Source organism: Eubalaena glacialis, chromosome 18 (assembly GCF_028564815.1).
Source record: "Eubalaena glacialis isolate mEubGla1 chromosome 18, mEubGla1.1.hap2.+ XY, whole genome shotgun sequence".
NCBI lineage: Eukaryota > Metazoa > Chordata > Mammalia > Artiodactyla > Balaenidae > Eubalaena > Eubalaena glacialis.
Window position 1 is genome coordinate 7,924,990 of NC_083733.1, and position 19,726 is coordinate 7,944,715.

General features: G+C 48.5%; 1 protein-coding gene across 1 annotated transcript in view; it reads left to right on the forward strand.

Annotated features, from left to right (window-relative positions):
- The window catches only part of CDYL2 (chromodomain Y like 2), a 180,381-nt gene extending 169,276 nt beyond the window's left edge, over positions 1 to 11,105 (forward strand). The window contains exons 5-7 of the mRNA XM_061172703.1: positions 3,824 to 4,034; positions 5,842 to 5,985; positions 8,592 to 11,105. Coding sequence (XP_061028686.1) covers positions 3,824 to 4,034; positions 5,842 to 5,985; positions 8,592 to 8,750 — 514 coding nt within the window. The 3' untranslated portion in view covers positions 8,751 to 11,105. The remainder of the gene's footprint in view (positions 1 to 3,823; positions 4,035 to 5,841; positions 5,986 to 8,591) is intronic.
- Positions 11,106 to 19,726: the final 8,621 nt, after the last annotated feature.

Consider the following 19,726-nt stretch of genomic DNA (forward strand, 5'->3'; position numbering starts at 1 on the left):
CAGATGTGTGAAGAGCTCAGGTGACTCATTCCGAGGACGCCTCTATCCAGGATCCAAGCAAAGCTGTCCGCCCAACCCTGGGTGAGAGGCTGCCCTCACCTGAACTCCTCACAGGGGATGTGGTGGCCTGCTGGCGGGCTGCCGGGACAAAGAGGAATAAGATAACCTGTGTGCAGTACTTGGCCCGTGCCTGGCCCAGAATGAGTACTTGGAATAAGTGTAAAGAATTATTTTCGTTGTTACTCCTGTTACTTCCAGCCGCAAGTTCTAGCTAAGCCTGGGTCTCGCTATGGAGTGGGCTTCTGGGGGCGGCCCAGGATGGTTGTCACCGTGTGTACCTGGTGCTCACAGGCCCCATCCCGGCTGACGTGGCTCTGAACTTTGGCAGTGGGAGGGCTGCAGTGTACGGCCCCGGTTAAAGGGACTGGATAACGGGGTCACAGTTGCCAAGTGCTCCAGGTGAAATCCAGACATCCCCGTGTGCAGAATTTTGCTGAGTCTCCTTCAGGCCAGGTGAGCAGATTACAGACCACTGAGAATGGAATGAAAGCTGTGTCCACCCCCCTAGCCGATGCGCCGACCGTGATAACAGTGGCCTGTGTGCCAGGCACTGTGCTGGTGCCCCTGGTGGGCCATCACATTTAATTCTTGTAGACACACCACTGGCTTTCCCATTTTCCAAGAAGTAAAATGAGGCTCCAGAGACTGGGTAACTTGTCCGAGGTCTCCCCGCTAGTTAGGGGCGGTGTTGAGACTTGACCCCAAGTCTTTCAGACCCCGAAGTTCCTGCTCCTTCTGCCATATCAGCCCAGCAGCTCCAGCCGGCAGCTCTAGCCGGGACTCAGGTTGAGTGGAGGGAGCAGCGAGGGCTGGTGTCAGCCTGAGGGACTCTGACGCGGGGGGAAGACGGCCAGCCATCTCCCCAGCACAGCCCCGCCACCCAGACCAGCGTCAGCTATCTGAGCGGCAGTGTCTGTAATGCAATATCCTGTGTGTTGTCTGGCTCCCACGTCCAGTGGGCCCTCGCGATAGAGATCTACTGCTTGAGGTGAGAGGAAAAGGATGCGGAGAGCGGTCTGCGCATCACATTTTTATATCAAGGAAATGAATTCACGAGGCTGCTGGACTGAAACAGGGGAGCTTGGGGGTGGAGGGTCGGAGCTGAGCACACCTGGCCCCCTTAGCCCTCCTCGGGGGTCCTTGGTGCCCCTGCACAGAGCTCAGGTTGGAAATAATAGCATGAAAGTCTCTGGGTCTGGAAGGGGAAGCTTCTGGAAAGTCATGAGGGCCCAGGTGAATTCTGGAAGAACTGTCGTGTGGATGGTGAAGCAGAGTGAATAGGAGTATCGGAGGGGCCCACATAAGGGCCTGGGCAGGGAGGCGCCTTGATAGGGGTGGACCCTCTTTATTGAGAATGTTCAACAGAGGCCATGATGCATCCTTGGGAGGCTGTGGAGGGGATTCTGCACCAAGTGGAAGATTTGGCTCCATGCCTCTTAAAGTCCTTCCCAACTCTGAGATCCAAGATCCTGGAATCGTATGAGGGGATTTAGGAGTGGAACATCTGTTAAAAATCACCCAAACCCTGTGGTTCCAAGGACCCTACAAGGAAGCCCCACATCTCCTGCAGACTCCAAATTGCATTTGGTAAAAAGCACTTGTTAAAACCAGTGACTGAGGCCATGAAGTTAGAAAGTCAAGCCAGGAAATGGACCACTGGAAAACCAGGACTCAGAAGGCCATGGTGCGAGGTCTCCCTCTGTGCAGAAGTGTCCTTCTGGGATCAGCCACAGTGGGGCAGCAGTGACTGAGATACCGCACAGAGAATCTACTCACAGAGTCACACGGAAGTCAGGAAATCTGACGTCTCAAGCCTGGGCGCGTACTTTCATGACAACGTGTAGGTCCTAAGATACCCCCTACCCCAGTGGAGTATTAAGCAGTCTTCTCACAGTTCAATCTGATCCCAGCATATCACCATGATACCCACATCTTTTGATAAGAATTCGGGGGGAATAGTATCAACTGAGAAGGGATAGATCAGCTCGACATTTGTATTAGGTAAGTATTAGCTGCTGTAACAAATGAACCCCAAATGTATATAACAGCTCAGCTGTGATAGAAATTTACTTCACATATATGTGAACCTAGAACAGAAGTTACTGATCAGCCCATGCCTATCCTCCAAGTGGTGACTCAGGAACTCAAACTCCTTCCATCTTGCGGCTCAACAAAGGTCTTCCAAGATTGCCAGGCTTGTCAAGATGAGAGGGCTTGGGGGGCTGTGTGGTGGGAGGTTTCCTTGCATCAGGCCCAGAAGTGTGTATTTGGTTTCCACTTACATCCCATCGGCCAGCACTTGGTTACTGGGCCACAGCCAACTGCAAGGGAGGCTGGGGACCGTGTTCCAGCTGCAGCCTCAGGAAGAAGAGGGAAGGGAAACCAGGTCTGGTGAATAGCTCGTGCATCACCGCCACACATCTGCAGTCTTTGCTCTCATTCTGGGAGATTGTTTACTGAGTGTTAATTCCAGTATGCATGGAGACCAAGCAGTGCCCAAGCCAGACCTGTGAGTTTCCTTAAGGAACTAAAGGGGGGGGAGAATTCAAGTAAGCAAGCAAATAATTAGGATAATTGCAAATTGTGATAGTGGTGTTTTCCGAGAACTCTCAGCAGACCCATGCAGCTCCGGCACGGTGAGCAGGGGTGAGAGAGACAGGAGATAAGTCTGGAGAGGTAAGCAGAGGCAGACCAGGGTCATGGTCAGGAGTCTGGATTTTATTCTTGTGAGTTCTTGTTAGTTTCCAGTCTTCCACCTGAGAATAATGAGGGATGCAAGCTTTGCTAGACATCCTGGATCTTTCCTCCATGTCCAAATGAATATTAAAATTTTATAGACCTTAATACAGCAACTGAGGGAAAGGTGAAAAGTGTTCTAAGGCAAGGAAGTAGAGGTTATTGTAGGTGTCTCTGTTTAATATTAAAGATGCACACTGTAACCTTGCTCAATGCAGAAGCGCAGGGAGATAGCATATCGCCTAATTCGTAGTCATGGTGCCAGATGCCTCACACCTCCAGGGGAGCCCAGCGTCCTTCCCCAATTTCGGTCAAAGCCACCCAAATATAGAGACCCTTGTCAGCATTCTGGAACCACCCCGGGTGAGTCTGGCATGCCTTTGGGTAACTCAGAATCAGACAATCCTAGGACTGAAAGAACTCTTAAATGTCATCAATCCCCACCTGTGCCTACCATCTGAAGCTTGAATTCCCTCTACAGCATCACCCAGGGTGACCATTGGACCAAACTTGGAGCACCTCGAATAACAAGAGGTTCATCCTCTCAAAGCCACCAATTCCACCCTTGCCAGTGCCCTTAGAATGTTCCTTCTCTCCTTGAGTTCACATACCCCTCCTTGTAACACCCTCCTTTTGGTTCTGTTCAGAACCTTAACATTCAAGCGGTCTTCCTTAAGGATATTTACACTTTGTCAATATCTAGGGGGTCGGAAGGACAGGGTAGCCTGGTGCAGTGCTGGGACAACAGGCGTGACCTGGGGCCCTCTGGGCAAACCGTGATCACCCCATGAGTTTCCCTCTGAAAATCTGGCACCACCCACTAAGTGTGCCACCCACGCCTGTGCCCGCAGCTCTGGGGCTCGGTGTCCGGGAGAATGAGACCCCTGCTGAGCACCCACTTCCCTCATGATCTGTGGGTGCTTCCCAGCACCTGGGGAAGCTTATTTCCGCCTCAACAGAATCAAGGGTGTCCGTGGGTCTCGGCAGAGCTGCTCACCTGCTAAAGAGGGTCTTCTCTCTTCCCCAGGGACTTTGTGAAGGCCTTTATCCAGTTTAAGAAGCCCATCGTGGTGGCGATCAATGGGCCCGCACTGGGCCTGGGCGCCTCCATCCTGCCCCTCTGCGACATCGTGTGGGCCAGCGAGAAAGCCTGGTTTCAGACCCCCTACGCCACCATCCGCCTCACGCCCGCCGGCTGTTCCTCCTATACCTTCCCCCAGATCCTGGGTGTCGCACTGGTAAGCCTCCTCTCTGCGGCGGGTCCTTCCCTGTGACCCGTGGGTTTGGGGTCCCACAGCACCCCTCCTCTGTCCTGGGTTTAGGATACAGCCCTTCATGTGGGTAGAGTCCCGGGGGTGCTCCTGGCCTGCGGAATCTGGGGGTCGTCTCAGCTTCCTCTGCCTTCCCAGAGTTGCTGCCAGCCAGTGTCTACGCCGCAGGCCCAACATGGTGGATTGCAAGGCCATTCGGACTCTGGAGCTGGGGCTGCTTTCTGCGGCTTACCATCTCAGCAGTGGTAGGAAGATGGGGCAGCCAGGGAGCCCCGGAAGCAGGCACTTTCCCTTTTGATCTCGGCCCCTGTGCTCTGTCCGGTTCCTTCGTGGTCACAAAAATGTTAACCTTGTACAGCCTTATCGCTTTCTTTTATTTCAATCATTTCTGAAACTCCAAGAATGTTGCCGATTGAGACGTGTTCTTCCCGACTGCGTCCTGGTTGGCTCCTTCTACTGGGTTCCTTCCTCGCATTTCTCCTTCCTGAGATGGTGTTTCTGAATACGTTCAATGACATGTATTTGTCTTCAGATGTCCAACCGAATGCATCCACAGGCTTATTACCGACCTGACAAATTTTGCTCCTTGGGCGTGAAAGATTGTCCTTTGGGTCATCATGACCCTCCAGTGACAACCAGAACAAAGGAGAGGCACATGCACAGATCCAGAGGCTGGGAGAGCTTGACATTTCAACATCCATCTGAGAGCGGCTGAGCCTGCAGGGCCGGGAAGGGAGGGACAGGGGAGGCAGGTGGACGGCAGTCAGGGAAGGGATCGGGTTGTCTGCTGTGTGAAGGAGGTGGGGATCTGTGCTGAAGGAGGGAGGGACCATGACCATCTTGCCCTAATTATCAGCGGGAGAGTCATTGGTTGGTGTCAGTGGGTGACTGCGCTGGGCTCTGTCTGTGCCCGGGACCTTTCTCACGTTGCTCCTCCCAGACTGTGTACGACAGCTGCACACTTCAAAGTCAGGGGAGGTTATCTGGGGGGTGGGGCGCAGAGGCCACGGCAGGACGCAGGAGGTGTTTCTGCCCTTCGTACCTGGGCACTGCCTATGCACAGCCCCGGGTCACTGGGAGGGGTGCGCCTCTCTGCGTTGGGATTATGGTCTTACTCGGGACCTTTCTGGCTGCCGGTGATGGAAACACTTTAACTGGCTTAAAGAGGGGAAGAAAGGAATTTAACGGTTGCCGTAACTGGCAGGTCCAGCAGTAGAGCCTCCTTTGGGGGTGTCACACCCAGCAATCCCAGCACCAGCAGGGCTCTTGTTCTCCAGCCCTGCTGTCTTGGCAGCCCCTCCCTCTCCACAGCAGCGGGTGGCCCTGGGCTCAGTGACTTAAGCCGCCAGAGAGGGAGGAAGAGTCTTCCCCATCCTCTCCAGCTTGGAGACCTCACAGACAGCTTTACTATCTCGGGGGGCTCATCTGCTCTTCCCCGAATCAGCCATCGAGGACAGGGTATCAGCTGTGAACTGTTCCCAGCCCGACACACGTCTCCTCCTGCAGCCCTGCCACCAGATGGGGGGGATGGGTATTGCAGGCGGAGCCCCTGCAGGGACATGGCTCCTTAGGGGAATTCAATGAAAGCTGTGGGCCCTCTGTGCAGAAAGACGCACATAGACACATGCGTGTGCAAGCAGCCCCCAAGGCATCTTTGGCCCCCAGTTAAGGATGCTGCCTCTGGGATCCGGGACAGTCGCGCACAGCAGGCGGGCTCGCGAGCAGGCTTGGAGGCGTGCCGGCTCTCAGCCTTCTCCTGCCTTTGCTTTCTCAGGCCAACGAGATGCTCTTCTGCGGGCGGAAGCTCACCGCCCAGGAGGCGTGCAGCAGAGGCCTGGTGTCACAGGTCTTCTGGCCAACCACGTTCAGCCAGGAGGTCATGCTGCGGGTCAAGGAGATGGCCTCCTGCAGCGCGGTGGTGAGTTCCCGAGTCTCTGTGTCCTGTCCTTGCAGTAGACCCATTTTACAGGTGAGGGCAACGAGGCCAGAAGGGAGTGATTGACTTGCCAAAGGTCACGCAGGGAGTACGTGAAAGGCCCCGTGTGATTTAACAGATGCCGCATCTCGGTGCTGAGAGCTTAAATCCAGAGGGAGGTGGTCAGCACTGTTAGATATTCCCCATCAGCTCCAGTGTGAAAACCTCACAGAAGAGATTTATACCCTGGGGTAGAAGGGTTGCCTTAAAAGAAAGTCCTAAACACGCACGAAAACACAAATCATCTATGGTTTTCAAAGAAATGAGAAGCAAAGGCGAATAAGGACAGAGGGTGTGAAGGCAGCTGAGGGACGAGAAAAAGCGGTTTCTGCTGTCCTGGTACCTCATTTCTCCTGCCTGTCCAGCGCTCGGCACATGTAAACGGTTCGACTCTGAAGACACCTTGAAAAACAGATAAATGAATAACACCTCCGCGGAGACGCCGGGTTTTAATTGTGTCGATTTTATCTCATAAAAGTCGCTCTGAGCGCTGTATGGAAATATCCTGTTGAAGGTGGAGAAAGGGCCGAGTGGGAAATGAGGAAGGTGCTTTGGGAGCCGCAGGCCCGCACGCTTTCTGTGCTTCAGCATCACAGGGATGCTGGGCTGGATTGTGGGGCTGACCCGTGACCACCCCTTTCCTTCTCCCTGTCTACCCCGAGCCTGCACCCAGCTGTCACTCCCCTCTTGATATGCCTCATCAGCCTTTACTGGGCACATACTGTGTGTCAGCTCTGCCCCCCGGAAGCCTATTGGTCCCAGTGACAGTGGCAGGGTGGGGATGGTACAGCCTTGTTGGGCCAAGCACTTTGCTCCTCCCTTTATGTGAATTCTCTTTTAATCTTCCTGATGATTCTGGGGACCAACTCGTCCCACTTTGCCTGAGACTCTCCTGGTTTTAGCACCAAAAATCTCGAGTCCCAGGAAACCCCGTGAGCCTGGGCAAACGGGGATGATTGGTGACATAGGGGCAGCTGCACAGAGAGGTGGGTGGAAGTTCTCAGCGGAGCAAACGGTGTGAGTGAGACCACACAAGTCCAAAACCCTGCGTGGAGTTTAGGCAGCGGCTCCTGGTGGTGTGAGCAGGTGCAAGGGCTAGTCGAGGGATGATAAGACTGAAAAGGCAGGGAGGAGAAAGGCCCCAAGGCTCCACTGAGGAGTTTGGTCTCTGGGCAGTGGAAGTGCTCAGATGAAAGTGGCTTTTGAAGAAATACTGCAAGGAAACCTCTCCTACCCACAGGTATGAATTCAGGGGCTTTAGGGTGATTCACCTGAGACGGGAATCTACCCCACGGCCCCAGGAGATGGTGTTCTTGGGAGAAATTCTTGGAAGGAAAGAGACACCCTTGGTCTGCCAGCCCTTTCTCACCACCCATTCGCCTCCAGCCCAAGCTGAGGGATAAGATCGCCACCCCTTTCCAGCCTGCTTGAGCAAGGGAGCTCTTGTCTTGCTTTTTTCTGTTGGAAAGCGCTTTGTGAGACTGAGGACCAAAGCCTCCAGGTCCACAGAGGATGGCGGAGGCCAGCGGAAGGATGCTTGGATGCCCGGCTTCCGGCTATGCCTCTGCCAGACTGAGGCAGCGTGGAGCCTGCAGAATCAACCAGGCGTTGGCAGGGCATGCCCATCAGGCGGTTCGGGGCACCTTCACTTTCCTAAGCTCACATCTTTCATCTGTAACGCGGAGATAACTACCTAGTTGTGCAGTTAACTTGAGGAAGAAATAAAAGAATGCAGGCAAAGTGCCTGTCGTAGAGCTGATCGGCTAACAGTGGTTGTAGTGGCATTGTTATTCTTATCACTATGCTTGCTACCATTGTTCTTACTCATGATTATGATTATTAGTACTATTATTACTGTGATTGCTACCATATTACTAATATCAGTCATGATCACTACTATAATACTATAGTATTATTACTACCACTGGCATTACTGTTATTGTTGGTATAATACTATGGTGGTGTTACCATTATTACTACCACTAACATTACTGTTATCGCTGTAATACTATAGCATTACTATTGTTATCACTATTATTGCTCATTACTACAATTACTGCAATTGTTATTACTATTACAATGATTGCTACTTTTATTACTACTTTTATTACTACTACTCTTAACTACGAAGCCTGAACAAGGGGCATTGCTGTCAGGGTGGGTCCCATGGATACTTTGACAACCATTAGTTCATTTCATTATCTTACTCTGTGATCCCAGCCATTCTTGAGTTAGGTAGCATGGGGAGGTGAAAGCAGTATTTCCCAAACTTTTTCATGACATCCATAGAAAGTGACCCTGAGTATATGTCAGTGTCACTCCTGCAGTTGGGGTTAATGCTGGTCCCACTCAGCCATCCCAAGGTCTGAGGGCTTGACATCTCAGCATGCCTGCAATCCATTCCTGGCCGTTGCCAAGGGCAGAGGCCTGGGAAGCCCCGGACCAGAGGAGGCAACCTCCTCTGGCTTTGGACATGAGGAGGTTAAGTACATCCTTCTGGAGCAGAGTCCCTGGCGCCTGGCTAATGAGGCTTGTGGGTTTCCCTCCAGGTGCTGGAGGAGTCGAAATGCCTCGTCCGGAGCTTCCTGAAGTCGGTGCTTGAAGATGTGAATGAGAAAGAATGCCTCATGCTCAAACAGCTCTGGGGATCCTCCAAAGGCCTGGATTCCCTGTTCAGCTACCTGCAGGACAAAATTTATGAAGTCTGAGGGCCCAGTGCTCAAGGGCAGCTGACTTCCAGCTCTGCCCTGTGTTTCAGAAATCAGAGCACAGTGTATTCCCGGCCAAGGAGTCCGTCAGGGTGTCTCTCCATACCTAGGGTCGTGTCCATTTCCTCGTGTCCTTTGGTTGCTCCTCATTGGTTTGGTTTTGTGTAACGATGGGAAACGCAGCATACTTGGCCTCCCCCGTGTCCCCACCCCAACTGGCTGGAGAGCTATCGAGGGCTATATCTTCCCAGTCCTCTGCCAGGTGCCCTTGTCCTGTCCCCACTTGCTGAAATGCACCATCCTGGTCCAGGAAGGGGAAGACCCATTTCTCCATCCTTCTGACTCAGGCTGTGTCTACACAGTGCCTCTGATTGGGAGACTTGGCTGCCATGGCTCTGTCTGGTTAAGTACAGATCCAGTGACAGGGGACGACCAATCTTAGGGAATTTCTAGACCCACGAGCGGAACAATTGTGTAGATCCAGCCTCGGTCTCCTCTCTGATGCAGATCTGCATGACTTTTAGGGCTTGGTCTTAAAACCCAATTGAGTAATTTACAAACCCAGATATTGTACATTTAGGAGCATTTTGTTAAATATATATTTTTAAAACAGTGTAAGTGGAAATTCTGATAATTTATGTGTATTATATGTAAAGCTAGTTTTGCAAACACATAACTACTAGGAAAATGTTTTTTTTTTTTTAACCCGACTTATTTAATTTATTTATTTTTGTTTATATATTATGGTATCTGTTGTTCACACAGATATTATTTTCATACTGCCCTGGACCAAATCCCATACAAGGTTCATGCCGTTTGGTGCATTCTAGCAATGAACCATGTAGAAATAAAATTCAGAGAGATGAAAATGGGATTTCTGTGAATAAAAGGAATAGCTCTGCCCCAGATTTCCTGCGTGTAAAACAGTTCTATGATAATTGAATACTTGCTCTTAGGAGAAATTGTGGAAGAGTTTTCTCTTCACTCTGCTCCCTTTAAGGAGATAAAGGGGCTTCCAGCCTGAATGGTCCTGGGGGTTGCATATTGTTGAGGGAGGCTTTTTTCTCTGGGGCAAAGGACTCCACTTGGATTTCAGCGTCCCTTTCCTCCATGTGGGCGATGATGTCTGGTTTGGGCCGTCCAGGGAGGTGGGGAAGAGTCCCCACTCTGAGCTGTCAGTAGAGGGTCTGAATCTTTTCGCCTCCAGAAGTCCAGGCACTCCATCTTTTTTCAGTTTGTTTGCTCCCATCAGGGAGCAGTAACCAGGGATGAGGCCTCCTGTCCCAGGGCGCGTGGGCCGCAGAGGGGCTCCAGCATTTGTATTCAGACCATCAGCCCAAAGTCCCTGGATCAGCTGTGGCGAAGGAGGGGTTTTGGTTTGGGGTTTTGGTTTTGGTTGGAGAAGAGAAGGTAAACATCAGAGTTCAAGCAGAGAAGTGACAGGACCAGGTTCTGTATGAGGGTCAAGCACCAGAGAAAGTTAGGTTCCCAGAGTGGCGGGATTTTTCCACGTCCATCACAATCCCCCTGCCAGGTGTCCTCAAGGACCTCTGCGCACCCGTCTCCTACTGCCTCTGTTAGTCACCAGCCCCTCTTGACCCTTCCTCGGAGAAAGTTGAGTGGAGCAGTGAGAGTTAGGCACAGCTGGGGGAGGGAGGGTCATTGTTACAGTTCTCTCTCCTTTCTGGTCCTCTTCCCTCCTCTGAAGGCAGCTGGATGCACCGGACTGGGCAGGTGGAGAGGACTCATGGCCCTGAGCTTTGTGTTTCGGAGAACAGGTGGAGTGTCTATAGCAGAACTAGAGACATAGGCCTTTAAACAGTGAACCTGAGTTTACCTGGATTCTCCATCCTTTAGAGGGTCTTGGTTCGCCCTGTTGAAAGCCTCTCTCCTTCTGAGTTTCCCCATGACTTCCCGAGGGTCAGGGAAGAGGACATGTCTCACTTTCTTCTCGCTTCGGCCGGGGGACCGCCACCCTGGCTGAATCCAGCCAGAGGAAGATGGGGCTGAAGTCCTGTGTACCCTCCCCTTGCTCCATGGGGGTTCCTGTAGGAACTGCAGACCTAGACAATGGGGAGTTTCTACAGGGAAACACCTGCTTTTGTCCAAATACCTGTTGTCACATCTCAATTTGGGTTTGTCTTTTCCTTTGAGAAAGCCAGTGTGTGCGCTGCCAAAGGCCCTAGACAACCTCACCCTTGACAGATAACTTCTCAGCCATCACTAAGTCATCTAAAGAAAGAGCACCTCGTTTTCTTTTTACCTTCTAGGGGCAGCCACGTTCAACGTCTCTAGAAGCAGTGTTAGGATTCTCGTTGGAATGGAAGAAGATGTTTGGAAATTCCTTTTGCTCAATGCCCATCTTTGTTCCCTGCTGAAAAAACCAGAAGTGTTTTAGCTTTGAACTAAAACATAGCTTTGGATCATCAAATCTAAACTTCTAAACACCTCAAGGATCTCTGATGATGAGGTAGGAATGTGAAACCATCACTAAGGTGGAATGCCTGGTGTTAACCTGTAGGTTCCGCGTATAACAGGAGGTGTTTTACAAGACAGTCTGTGTTTCGGTTGTTTCCGTACAGTCAGTTCTAGAAGGATGTTCCACAAATTGGGCAAAACTCAGTTACATCTGTTCACTATAGGGTAGACCAAACCACTGAATCTTTCACTTTCTGGTTAGTTGTTTTGATAATGTATACATGAGATCCAGGAAACTTCCAGCTGATCGACCTGGGTTGGAATTTGCCAGACCTGTTGTTGTGTCAGGGTTTAACCTCATAGCTTTCTTGAGACAGGGCCCACTTTTTGTCTTCTACCCCAGGACCTTCTCTCCACCCGTAGGATCCTTTCTCCCCTCTCTCTACTCCGCTTTGCCCCCTCCCCACCCAGGCGGTCACATCCCAGAGCCTGGGCGGGTTCTTGGAGGAATCATGCTTGGTCTTGGTAGCCCCATCCCAGAATTACCTTTGGGGTTGGAAGAGGAGCTGTGGTGGGAAGATGAGGGTACTTCTTTAGTCAAGGAGCCTTCTGGACAATCCACTCTTTGCCATGCTGTTAGCCATGCGTTAGAACTCTCCTCTCCTCCAACCCCTGGTGATTAGCATCCAGCATCTTGCAGCGGAACATTTACGTTAACAGCCTTGTTCCAGGAGGACTTTTTGGAGAACTTTGCTAAGATGGTCAGAACTCCTCACCATTTGGAAGCCTCAGCCTAAGGTAGATATACCCATATGTCCCTTCCTGCTTTGAAATAATGTCTGTGGGTGAAAACCATCAAAAGTGACCCTCTTGGAATGAAATTGGATAACTCTGAGAAAGTAGTAGAGAATTGATTTTAAATGTTATTCTTGTTTGGTATAAAGTAAACTAGGAAATGTTCTCTCTGAAGCATGAAAATATGTTTTTCCCATATGAAGTTTAGTATGAGGATGGAAAAATGATAATCACAGTAGACTTTGATCAGTGCAACTGTATCTCCAGATATCCACATTTAAAAAATAGCCTTGACTGGATGCTGAATTGCATTTCCCATTATTAATTGTTGGCTTAGAAAATTTTGTAAACTTTTTTTAATTTGAAATTTAGTCACATTCATGTTATTTTCCAATCTAGTTTCTGTGGAAATTTTTTTAACAAAGAGAAACGAATAGAAACATCTTCAGATCTTCCTAAGTGAATATTTAAAATGCAGAATGGCTTCTCTTCTGTGTTTCTGTATTCAGATACTTAGATCTGTTGTATATATTAATTTAGACATCCTCACTAATATACACAGTATTTAAGACTCTAAATGAGATTTCTTAAGTATTTTATTTTATTCTCTGTAAATGGTTTTGTATAATCTTTAAAAATCTACACTTTGCCTTTGTAGATATTTAACGGAAACCATTTGGGGGTTGTCTTGCATGTATATTTTTGTTGTAGATAAGTGTTGCTTAGTTATTTCTGCAAATTTTGGTTGAAATGCTTACAGACTTTAATACAATATATATTTTCAGAATATAAACTTTTATATTTCTGTGGTAAGTTAGGATATGCGTTTTAGGCAATCTTTTCCATTAATATCACTTGTTCTTTCAAAAAAATAGCATTCTGGTTTGGTGCCAATGGTTTTTTGTTTTTTGTTTTCCATTAGAATCTAGTGCTCTTAAATTGTTAGAGAGCCGGTTAATTTTCTTTTTCTCGAAGTAATTGAGTTTGAAGTATAATTTGAAAATGTATTGAATTTGTGAATAAGCCTTACCATTAGGATCAGTAAATTTTCCAACCTTTGCAACTACATATGTAGTTGAAGATCTCCCCATAAATTCTCACTGTGTGCCAGTTGATGGAGTTTGTGAACAGAGCCTTAAGCTTGTTGCAAAAAAAAAAAAAAAAAAAAAAGGTAATACGGGTTGTTTCTTCCAAGTAGCGTAAGCCATGTGGATGGACTCTGCAGTCTGTGCGCCATGGCTAATCTGGAGAGTTTGGTTGAGTTGATGGCGGCAGGGGCCAGATAGACACCTTGGTGATTGTCTTTGGCCATACGAAGGGACCACGGACAGGTGTTCTGGAGCCACCTTTGTACTATTCACATGGTGTAGATGTGGTCACAGGGAGGGCTGCTGGTTCATCATTTGTTTTGAACCAATGGCATTTTCTGCTCCTGACCTTGGTGGTTGACTCCAGGTTCCTCGCAGGTGACCTGGAAACATCCAGTCTGGCTGTGGTCAGCACTCCTTGAGAGATGTTAACAAAGTTTACATGTGAGTCTTACTGTGTAGACAATCTGAAGTCGCTTTCAGTTACATAATCCGCATTCCCACGTGTTCTGAGTGTCTTATCAGTGAACTAGGTGCGTTAAGCCATACTGAACCTGAGTTTAGCAGGGCACAGGCAGACTAGATGCACAACATACACATCAGCTGAGCCAGTCTACCCGGGGCTGTTTGAATGGCGTGTAAGTCATGGAGCTCACTGGCAGTGCGTCCACTGTGTCTGGGATATGACAAAACCAACTAAAATTTGGAACTTAAATTTTTTTTTTTTAAATTATGATTCTTTCCAGTTGGCCCTGCTTACCTACTGGTTCTCCTTACCAAGGCTTTAAAGGTGATCTTGAGACCAGGGCCATAGAATAGCTAAAGTCAAGTTATTTGGTTCATCTCAAATAAGTGTTCATGAAGTCAACTTATCTCCCATTAGGATGGAGATTTGCTGCAAATATTTGCAGTGTGTGTGTCAATCAGAGAAACTGACATCTAGTTTTAAGCTTCGGCTCTGGCATCTCTGTGGGTTGACCCTGCCTCACTGGCCCAACACCTGGCCTCACGTTGGTGCTCATTAAGGCGACTCTGGGAAGTTTGGAGGGTGTGGAGTTTTCCATCTAGTATTTAATGTGTCCCTGTGCCGTTCGTCCCAGCTTGAAGTCATTTGCTGATGTCCATGCTGACAGGATTGTGAAAATATTGCCTTTCATAAAACCAAGGACCAAAGAATTCCATTATTCCAGCAAAGTACGAGTTTCATAGATTGTGGGCACATCTAGGCAGAGATGTACATGCTTTATGGCACAGAGAAACTGCTCCCCATCCACCGATCTCATGCTCCCCCTGGCTGGCCCTACAGAAGGATTTGTCGTCACCTCGAGAAGGCTCTGAAAGATGAGCTTCTCGGATTGAAATGCACTATCTCAGGTTGGTGTTTCAGCTGTGTAGTCCCAGCCTTTATCCATATCAGTACCATGAAGAGTGGAGGGCAGGCATTCTTCAGGTTATCTGAGCAGTGTGGACTGTTCCATCTGAATAGAAACCTCCAGCGTGAGTTCTTCAGATGTGTCTACACTGAACAGTGAGATCCTGCAGTTGCTAAATTTCCACCTCCTTTTGGTTCTCCATCAACCCATTCCACTTCCTGTTTAGCCCGAGAAGAATTTTCTTCGCTTCTCACACTAGGTGATGCCCCATCTTCATCCATGATGAAATCATTCATCCCTTAACCGGTTGAGAAATGATTGATACTGAAGAAGTGGGATTCTAGCGGTAAGGCTTATTACCAAACCTCTGATCATGAAGCAGGCTACCAAAAACGTATCCAGCCTACCCTGGGAGTGTTCGGATTTGATCATGGATCTAGCACACACACCAAAATCCAAGGAGACCTTTGCAAATTAGGCTACTCATTTTCTTTCACCAGGTTATCATGGGAGAGTCTTTAACTAGTTCTGAATATCTGTAAGTATGAGTAATTCATAGACTTATAAAGCAGGTACAGCTGCCCCTTTCTCACCATGCTGTAAATATTCCCTGAGACTGGGTGCAGTACGGAGGGATAATAATCTTCTGATTTATCAAATGCTGACTGTCTAGAGCGAATTGTACACTCTCTTTGTGAATGGTCCTGTAACGTGTATGAACACATTTCTGGGTGCCTTAGAAGTTGTATTTTTCATGTGTGCTAATATGCAGTATTTATACATTGTGAGAAGCTGCTTTGAATAAAAAGGTTGAAACTTCGTCTGCGTTTGCTTGTGTTCTCCCTTTGGCAGCCTGCACATAAGGTTCACAAACAGGCTCTGTGGTTTCTGAACAGAGAGGTTTCTGGGGCCTCCAGGGGGTTGCGACATCTGAGGCTTCTAAGTTGTGTCTGGGTTCCTGGGGAGCAGAGACTCCCTCACCCACATTGGCCTTGAGGCTTCGAGTTATTCAGGCTGGTGGTTGATTGGGAGGGCACAGGTATTGTTTGTCGGAAGGTTGAAGGAGCATTCACCCCTTCCCTGGTATACCTGGAATGTTTCTTTGCATAGGGACCCCTCCTCACTCGAGGTAAACCTCCACAGAGCTTGGTTTTGTACAATCCCAGTGGCCGCACGTGGCTAACGACCGTATTTGTCACTAAGGAATTATGCAGAGTCCTTTCTCGCTGCCTCGGTCATCACAATGTGGCTCTTAGGAAAGGCACACTGCTGAGGACGCCTGGCTCCGGAGGCGACGTGGAGGCTGCAGGAAAGAGGAAGAAGGAGTCTTTCGGGGGCTCGTGGCAGCAGGGCATTCTGGGAAAGGGATTTGCACAAGGTCACATCTACCTGTCCGTCCATCCGGCAGCAGTATTGAGCCCCCTGCTCTGCCTCGGGCTGCACAGGTGCCGAAAGGCACAGATGACTCAGACAGTCCCCGTCGTACAGAAGCTTGGGGTCCAAGAATGTGAGAAAGGCATGTAATCCTGCCGTGATTCTCAAAGTGTCCACAGCGCAGTACCGGAGAGAACACCTTCCACAATCGTGAACACCTGCAGAGTCTAGAAGACTGCGCAGCGTTAATTGTTAATCTTCCCTCGGGTCCCCTTTCTGTCGGTGTGGGCCCGCCGGCCTTGACTGGAGCCCAGGATCTTCCCTGTGCTGGTCCCCTTTCCTTTTCCTTTCTCTTGTTCTTGGTGTCATCATTGTCGTCTTGTGTGCCTGTTTGCCCTTTCTCTGAGGTCCTGACTCCATCCCGAGTAGTCAGGGTCAAACCTGGGAAGTCCTTTGCTCCTGACTGCCTCTGGTCCTTTTAGGAGACTGGACGAGGCCTATCAGATGTTTCAGAGTGTAGCATCTATAAGACAAACCCTTTTTCCTTTAACTGTCTCTCACAGGCTAACACTGATGTGATATGATACTGAAAGAAGCCCTTGCCCAATCGTGAGAGGAAGTGGGCTGAGGCTCCCATCTGGTTAGACACATCAACAATTAAATGAGTCACCAGTATATTGAATAAGCAGTAGTGGAGTATAATCCCAAAAGCAACTTTATTTTGTCTCTCACTGTCCCTTGAAGTCGACTTAACGGAATAGTCCTGACCTCACCCTAGATGACAGCACAGGTAGGCTGTAGGACCTTTCCAATAAATAATATAAAGTCACAAACACAGTATCAATTCAGTAGTCAAAGATGGCCATGTTCCATTTAAGCATCAATGCTTCCAACTTCATTCAAGACTTCACTCATTCTTGCTGACTCTCATTTCTTTTTCTGGTTGGATTAGGGAGAGCTGGAAAGATTTTATAAGGACCAAATGGTGCTGTTGTCACATGGGGGCTTTCCTTCTCTGGGCCTCGTAGACTCTCAGGGAACTCGTATGGGTTTCTTGGTGACCTCTTCAGTTGATGGTGGTCAGTCTCTTGTAACTGCCAAGTAAACTCTATATCATCAGCCCATCACTCCCTCTTCAGTCCCTAGGAGTCCGGTGGTCCACTGCCAGCTTCGTCAGTTGAGGTCTGTTTGTCCCTTTAGGGTAAGATGATCCCCATGCCAGCCCTTTGCCACTCCTGGACCCCATGTGGCTCAGGGGAGCATTCATGCAACCTCTGTCCACACAGATCAGGGCATGCAAGCTAACTTCCAAACAAGAGCTACTGCCTCACTGGTGTACTAACTAGTCAACTAGTTGGCCTCTTATTCGCTGAATTTCTCAGGCATGAGTCAGATGCCAATCTACTGTGTCCCCTAAGTTTTAGGGGGTACATATAAATCGCTAAAGCCTCATTCTCCTTTGACTTCAGATGAAAGGGAGGCGGGAGGGTGTGGGAAGGCGTGGCTGGGACTGACTTGTGCTTTAACAGATTCGCTCTGTGACGATGGGCAAAAGGGGGCTGAGGGCAAGGGGACCCAGAGGAGACTCTTGTAATTGTCCATCTGCCTTCGACGAAGGCTTGACTCAGGGATGGGGCAGTTGAGGTAATGAGAAGGAGTGAAGTCCTGAGTGTATTTTGAAGGCAGACTAAGAGAGAGAACTGAGCCAAGGGTGATCCTGGGATTTGGGGCCTGAGCAGCTGGAAAGCTGGAATTGCCCCTGAATTGAGGCAGGGACCGCTCCAGGGCTTGGGGGAGCAGGTCTGAGTGGAGGTGCCAGGAGCTCAGCTGAGTCCTGGTATCACATGCACGGGGTGTTTGAGCTCGCTCAGCCTTTGGGGATTACAACTGTGCCTGCCTCCTAAGGAGTTTTTAAATGATTAAATGAGATTTACACGTGCGTGTGTGCGCACACACACACACACACACACACACACATGACTGATGTATATATGAGATTTTATATATATGAGACTTACTTAAATATGTAAAAGACAGTAATATATAAAATTAGATTATATATAATATTTAAAAGAGTTGGCATACAGCCTTTTTAATGATTAAATGAGATTTTCATATATATGCAAGATTTTATATATGCAAGATTTACACAAATGAGATTATATATAAGTATCATTATACGTAATTTTTGGAACAGTTGACAGATAGTTACTATTTAATGGTTTAATGTTATTTACATATGTGTATATGTATGTGCGGTTTTATGTAGATAAGATTTATACACATATAGGAAAGATATATAAATGAGATTATGTACATATGTAAATGAGATTTTATCTATATACAAAATGTTTAGAACAGCTGTTGGCACATCGTCACTCTTTTTTTTAAATTGAAGTATAGTTGATTTACAATGTTGTGTTAATTTCTGCTGTACAGCAAAGTGATTCAGTTATACACGTATATACATTCTTTTTTTAAAATATTCTTTTCCATATGGTTTATCCTAGAATATTGAATATAGTTCTCTGTGCTATACAGTAGGACCTTGTTGTTTATCCATTCTATACATTGAATAAATGCTCACATCTGCTCACCCAACCTCCCACTCTATCCCTCCCCCAGCCCCTTCCCCCTTGGCAACCACCAGTCTCTTCTCTATGTCCGTGATTCTGTTTCTGTTTCATAGATAGGTTCATTTGTGTCATATTTTAGATTCCACATATAAGTGATATCATATGGTATTTGTCTTTCTCTCTCTGACTTACTTCACTTAGTATGATAATCTCTAGTTGCATCCATGTTGCTGCAAATGGCATTATTTCATTCGTTTTTATGGCTGAGTAATATTCCATTGTATATATGTGTCACATCTTCTTTATCCATTCCTCTGTTGACGGACATTTAGGTTGTTTCCATGTCTTCACTATGTGCATAGTCACTCTTTAGTGATGAAATGACCTTTACATATATGCATGAGATTAGATATATATATTAGATTTATTTAAAATATGAGATTAGGTACATAGATGGACACCTACCTACCTACATACATATACAAACACACACACACACACATATCTTTAGGACCGTTGTTGGCACAGCATTGTTATGGAATCAAGAGTGGCCGTATCAGTACTTATGCTGGGGAAGGCCAGGGGCGAAAGTCGGGGACTCAGCGCAGGTAATGTCCCTCTTCTCTCCCAGCCGAGACCCTGTCTCTGCTGATGGCCAAATGGAGCCTTTTCCCCAGAGAAGTCCCCGGGCTGTGACACCCTGGCACACCCTTTTCCTCTCTGGCCTCTGTGTCCTCCTGCATGTGGGGCTCACACTGCCTCTCTCAAGATTGTCCTGAGGATTAAATGCGAGCGTGTGTGAGGCCTGGTGCCCTTTTCCTTGGGGATTGCCTAACGCAGCCGCATCAAAAACTCTTGGCTTCTGAGGTTTCCAGTGAGGTCTGTACTTCTCCATCCTCCAAACCCCTTCCTGGAAATGCAGATGCGGTGGCGTTGGACCAGGGATGGGCCGGGAGCCTTCCTAAGCTGGGGTGAGGGCGAGAGCCCTTTGGGCACTGAGCCAAGTCGAGAAGTCAGTGTCCAGGAGCCAACAAGCCTGATCAGGGCACCAATCTGGAGTGGTTGGCTGAGCACCAGCGCCCAGTGACAGAATGGGCAACAGGGGCAAGAGCCACCACGGGGGTTCAGGACAGAGGGTGGGAGGGGAAACCTGTGCACCTGATAGACTGTCCAGGGCACCAGGCAGGCAGTAAGCACCAGTGTGTGCATAGATCAATGAGAATTCCTCCTCCAGGACTGTCAGTTTCTAAGAAATGTGGGGAGATTTTGCCAAGAAGCAACTGGAGAGATCAAAGGCAAGGATGTTAGTGGAAAGAGCATGACGTATACGATTTTTATAAGGTCAGACAACC